At 44.8% G+C, this 6,130-nt stretch overlaps 1 protein-coding gene across 1 annotated transcript; it reads right to left on the bottom strand.

The window, feature by feature from the left end:
• Positions 1 to 3,612: 3,612 nt before the first annotated feature.
• LOC147737190 (uncharacterized) lies at positions 3,613 to 5,701 on the bottom strand. Its single transcript, XM_086918828.1, has one exon. The coding sequence runs from the start codon at positions 5,684 to 5,686 to the stop codon at positions 3,725 to 3,727; it is 1,962 nt and encodes a 653-aa protein (XP_086774954.1). The 5' UTR covers positions 5,687 to 5,701; the 3' UTR covers positions 3,613 to 3,724.
• Positions 5,702 to 6,130: the final 429 nt, after the last annotated feature.

Raw genomic sequence — 6,130 nt, 5'->3', positions numbered from 1 at the left:
ACCTTATCTGACATTCAAAACACACATAAATGATGTTCACTCTTCTAGTGAGCACCTTGCACAAGTCCAAACAACCCTTGTGGTGATGGTTGTAAACTCAACCTTTGTAGCAGGGATTCTGTACCTATACAGAATTGTGCATAGAGACCCAGAACATCAGTGAATGAGGGTGTGCCAAAAACTCACCTCAGTATCCAAAATCCCCTACCAGACTAGCAACCAGTGTCTCATTGGTTCTTTCTCATCCCCAATGATTAGACAACCCAGAACATGAACTCAGAACACCTCAGGTAAAGTGGAATACATGAACACTCTTTCGTCATACCAACATATCAGTCGAGAACGAGGAGTAAATGAAGACACGTGCAATTTTGAAATGTTTATTTCTAATGCCGTGTTCTCAAGCGCAGTGTCTTAGATAATACAAGGAAACATTATCAAGAACAAGGTTATCAGCATTGTTACTATTCCATAAAATACAAAAGGAGAAAGCATGTCGAAATGCTAATAGTAAAAGGTTACATTAAACGTAAGTTTACCCTCCCTAGTCAGTATATTATATTATATCTAAAGAAGGTCTCTTTTGGGTTTAGAAGGGCAGACCCATACCTCTTGGTCTTAGCAGAAACGGATCACATCATCTCCTGCACCAACACTCAGCATACGAATCTCCATCAAGTGTGTTTTACTTCTCTGTGCAGTGCATTATTAAACCCGCTCAATCCCAAAGTTGGCCACAGCTGCAAATGTGTTATGTCTAGACCGTGCGCTGATCAACTCGAACAACAAGCACTGTGTTGAAAAACCTTGAAGGCCTCGGCACTCACTGTACGGACATAGATTATCAAGCAAACCTTGTTATTCTCACGTCAAGCAAAATATGCAACTAGGCGAAAAGCTGTAATAACATAATGTGCCGTGTGCAGAGGCAGCAGAAAAGGAAAATGGCTTTTAAACTTGTAAAACGCTCATGCTAACTTAACACAGTGTGAAGGTATAATTACAAACACGTGACCCCTTATAGACCAGCTATCCTAGGGGTAGCATGGACAGAGCAGTCTTAGGCTATAACTCTAGAGGGCATGTAAAGCCAGCTGTTTTACCATACGTAACCCCTTGAATACCAAATGAAAGGACACCACACAGGATATATATAAAATATATATGTATTTATTCACTAACATACTCCTCTGAACTCTTTATGAGGACAGAGGCAAAAGCCTTACACTTAGAAATACTTTAAATAGCACAATTTACAGTTAGGCCCTAGGGGCGTGTAAAACTATATACTAATTTAAGTGGTATAAGAACCACGACTGGTGAAAGGAGTAGGCCTAGGGCATCGCTGGGGCTACACTATCTGACCCTTAGGTTAGGAGTAGGAGGCCCACACGCGGCGCGTGAAGAGTCGGAACACTCACGGGGGAGTCAATAGAAAGTCTATGGGAACTTAAAAGGTAAGTAATTATAGTTTTAGGACACTTCCGGTTTAGATAGGAGGAAACTACAAGCAAATATGGACACTAGGATAGTCAATCCCTACAGGAGCACCGAAGTACTCGCTTTACCTCACCCACGGGCTGCGCGTGCATAGGTGTCAAAGTGTGTCGGGTTTCGCCGTTGATTCCAATGGAGCCGTGAAGAAAGATGCTGCAGGCGACCAGGAGGAAGATGTCCGGGTGGATCCAAGGGTGGATCGAAGTTGAAAAAGGACCTAAAAGCAGAGGGGACGAGTCTAGGTCACTAGCCAGTGACCGGGTGGAACTAGGAAGAAACCAGATGTCGTCGAGGAGCAATCAGGTGCTGTTGTGAAGCTGGTCTCTGCTGCCAGCCGGACCAGGAAGAGGTCGTGGATGACCAGGCGCTAGCGAGGAGCTGTCTCACGAAGGTTCTCGCAGAAGGAGGGGTCGACTTCAAGATCGGAGCCAACAAGCCTAAGCAAAGGTAACCCACCCAGGATACACAAAAGGCTTCTGGTGCAGACCAGGAGGGTCTGAGGTACTTCACCTTTTCAGGGATGCAAGTGCCAGTCTGGAGCAACCAGACCAGCGATGGATTTCTTAAAGGATAGTCGTTTCAGGGCTACTAGCCAACTGGCCAGCAACCGGGACAACGCGTCGAGTAGAACACAAACAGAAGGGCCCCACGCAGAACACGTGGAATGCAGAGGGCTGATCTTCGGTGCAGGTGGTGCTCAGTTCCGGGGTGTCTCAGTCCCCAGTGCACAGCTTCGAGGATGCCTCAGGAGCTGCGCTGGTAGCAAGAAGAAGGACTTTTCAAGATGTCCGGTCCACAAGGTCCAACGCCGTCCACAGTGCTCAGCTGTGCTGGAGTCGTGCAGTGGGGTCAGAGGGCTCTGGGAGTCAGGATCTTGTCAGGCACTGCGCTCGGGTTCCGGCGGGAACGGGGGCAAAGCAAGCCTTCAAGTTGCTGGATGGTGCCTGGTTGCCCAGGGTGGTCACTCCTTGGTCACAAGGGAGATTCTTCAGTCTTCAGCTCAGGTGAATGTCGAAGGGTCCAGAGTTTCGTCTTCAGTTCGATTCCAGGATTAATCTAAAGTCTCCTGGGTCAGCTCCTATCTTTATACAACTAAAGCGGGCTGGATTACCTACTAGGTCCCTCCTATGGGTGGGACCAGGAAGGGGTGTGGTTACACACCCTTTCCTTACTCCAGTTTCGCGCCAGAGCTGGGGCAGGGTTGCCCCAGCAACCGGTTTGAACTGGGGTATGCATGAAGCACCTAGAGTGCTCCAGGCAGTGTGTTTCTTTTCAACCCTCCCTGTCCTAATACACAAACTCCTGTATGGGGCGGTGCTCGCACCTCTCCAGGCAGTAAACCTATTGTCCAGGCCTCCCTAGCTGGAAGGACTCCCAGCAGCAGGAGGCCAGACTTGTGTCTGGGGCAGCAGCGTTCATTTTGTAACGCTGGGGCTCTGGTTAACTTTAACCGTGATCGTCAGAACTAACATGTCTTCTCCGTCTAGAAGAGTGGAATGCTACCCCCGTCTCCAGAATTGGCGAGGGGGTAGTATTCCAAAGCGTATGACACCTTACACGACATGTTTCGATAAAGCCAAACCAAAGTTAGCATTAACCGCAAGGATTATAATGCTCTTAAGAGTATATAGTATGGCAATATCATAGAACAGCTATAAGGAAGTAGTTCCGAACGCTGCAGACAGGCTCAGCTCATTCTAGAGCACCATCTCACATATAACCAAGCACTCTGCCTTCAGGATTGTTAAGGCCTGCCATAGGAGTGACTTATAGGTTACTATGTATCTATATGTGTGTAGGTATAGGAATACTACACCTAAGCAAGGGGGAATTACACGACCTTGCCTCAGCTGAGTGATCAGCCAGTTGTGTCTATTTGGGTGGCCAGCCAGGGGTGGCATAATACATGCTGCAGCCCCTGGTAGGCCTTGGTTGCACCTATGCCCTGAGTACCTAGGGTACACTATACAGGGACTCATAAGGAGAACCAATATCCAATTGTGTATGTACCTAAGGTACATGGAGTCCATTTTAAGGAGAGAGCCGATAGCCTGGGGCCCTGAATAGCAGGATCCCAGGCCAACTAAGTTGAAAACCAGCTAAACACTAGGCAAAAAGTTGGGGGTAACCATAGTCAGATATCCACCTTCCTACAGTGTGTTTTCTTATGGTGCTTGTAACCATCTCTACCTCTGAATCTTTTCTGACATTTAGAGCACTGATAATTTTATTCACCAGTGTGGATTCTCACATGTTTAGTGAGATGAGATTTTTGGCTGAAACATTTTTGGCATTCGGAGCACTGATAAGGTTTTTCCCCAGTGTGGGTTCTTATGTGCTGTGTGAGACCACTTTTTATACTGAAACATTTCTGGCATTCAGAGCACTGATAAGGTTTTTCCCCAGTGTGGGTTCTTATGTGCTGTGTGAGACTACTTTTTATACTGAAACATTTCTGGCATTCAGAGCACTGATAAGGTTTTTCCCCAGTGTGGGTTTTTATATGCAACGTGAGATGTCTTTTTTCATTGAAACATTTCTGGCATTCAGAGCACTGATAAGGTTTTTCCCCAGTGTGGGTTTTTATATGCAGCGTGAGAGGTCTTTTTTCACTGAAACATTTCTGGCATTCAGAGCACTGATAAGGTTTTTCCCCAGTGTGGGTTCTTATGTGCCGAGTGAGACTGCTTTTTTCACTGAAACATCTGTCGCATTCAGTGCACCGATAACGTTTTACCCAAGTGTGGGTCCTTGTATGTTTAGTGAGTCTCATTTTGTCACTGAAACATCTCTGGCATTCAGAGCACTGATAAGGTTTTTCCCCAGTGTGGAATCTCACATGTGCAGTTAGAAGTGATTTACGGTTGAAATGTTTTGGGCATTCAGAGCAATGATAAGGTTTTTCCCCAGTGTGGGTTCTTATGTGCTTTGTGAGACTACATTTTAAACTGAAACATTTCTGGCATTCAGAGCACTGATAAGGTTTTTCCCCAGTGTGGGTTCTTATGTGCTTTTTGAGACTACTTTTTAAACTGAAACATTTCTGGCATTCAGAGCACTGATAAGGTTGCTCCACAGAATGGGTCATTGCATGCTGAGAAAGACTTTGTCTGTAACAAAACCTTTTCTGGCATTCAGAGCACTGATAAGGTTTTTCCCCAGTGTGGGTTCTTATATGCACTGTGAGATCGCGTTTTTCATTGAAACATTTCTGGCATTCCGTGCACTGATATGGTTTCTCTCCAGTGTGGGTTATTGTATGCCGAGTGAGACTGTTTTTGTCAATGAAACATTTCTGGCATTCTGTGCACTGATGAGGTTTTTCCCCAGTGTGGGTTCTTGTATGCTGAGTCAGAGTGCTTTGATTACGGAAACATTTCTGGCATTCAGAGCACTGATAAAGTTTTTCCTTAGTCTTAGAGTGGTATCTTGTATGCTGAGTGAGACTGCTTTTGTCTTTGAAACATTTCTGACAATCCGGGCACTGATAAGGTTTGTCCACAGAGTGGGTTATTGCATGTCGAGATAGACTCTGTTTCTTACAAAAACTTTTCTGGCATTCAGAGCACTGATAAGGGTTTTCCCCAGAGTGGATTCTCATATGTTCAGTGAGATGAGATTTTTGGCTGAAACATTTTTGGCATTCGGAGCACTGATAAGGTTTTTCCCCAGTGTGGATTCTTATATGCTCAGTGAGACTGCTTTTTTGGCTGAAACATTTGTAACATTCAGAGCACTGATAAGGTTTTTCCCCAGTGTGGGTTCTTATATGCTGAGCGAGACTGCTTTTTTCACTGAAACATTTGTCACATTCAGTGCACCGATAACGTTTTACCCAAGAGTGGGTCCTTGTATGTTTAGTGAGTCTCATTTTGTCACTGAAACATCTCTGGCATTCAGAGCACTGATAAGGTTTTTCCCCAGTGTGGAATCTCACATGTGCCGTTAGTAGTGATTTAAGTTTGAAATCTTTTGGGCATTCAGAGCACTGGTAAGGTTTTTCCCTAGAGTGGATTCTCATATGTTCAGTGAGATGAGATTTTTGGTTGAATCTTTTTTGGCATTCAGCGCACTGGTAAGGTTTTTCCACAGAGTGGGTTAATGCATGTCGATATAGACTCAGTTTGAAACTAAACCTTTTCTGACATTCAGAGCACTGAAAAGGTTTTTCCCCAGTGTGGATTCTCATATGCTCAGTGAGATAAGATTTACGCCTGAAACTTTTTTGGCATACTTTACACGGAGAGTGTTTTCCCCCAGTGTGGATTCTCATATGCTCAGTGAGATAAGATTTACGCCTGAAACTTTTTTGGCATACTTTACACGGAGAGTGTTTTCCCCCAGTGTGGATTCTCATATGCTCAGTGAGATAAGATTGACGCCTGAAACTTTTTTGGCATACTTTGCACTGAAAGTGGTTTACCCTTGTGTGCATTCTGTCAAATTCTGTGAGATAAGATTTATGGCTGTATCTTTTTGACACAGGTAACTTTTTTCCCCAACTTCGGTTATTTTGCCTCGATTTTAGAGTCGTGCTTGTTTAGATAATGTTCAGCACTCATCTCTAAAAGAAATTGTGTGTAAATTTCTCAACACTTGAATTGAGCAAAAAATGTCGGGAAGCAGTCCTGTA

The sequence above is a fragment of the Lissotriton vulgaris genome, chromosome 1_1 (assembly GCF_964263255.1).
Source record: "Lissotriton vulgaris chromosome 1_1, aLisVul1.2, whole genome shotgun sequence".
In the NCBI taxonomy this organism is placed as follows: domain Eukaryota; kingdom Metazoa; phylum Chordata; class Amphibia; order Caudata; family Salamandridae; genus Lissotriton; species Lissotriton vulgaris.
This window is presented reverse-complemented; position numbering and strand designations above follow the sequence as displayed.

What these genes read in the sequence shown, in the direction of transcription:
- LOC147737190 (XM_086918828.1), bottom strand. Translation starts at nt 5,686, where the DNA reads ATGAGAATCCACACTGGGGAAAAACCTTTTCAGTGCTCTGAATGTCAG.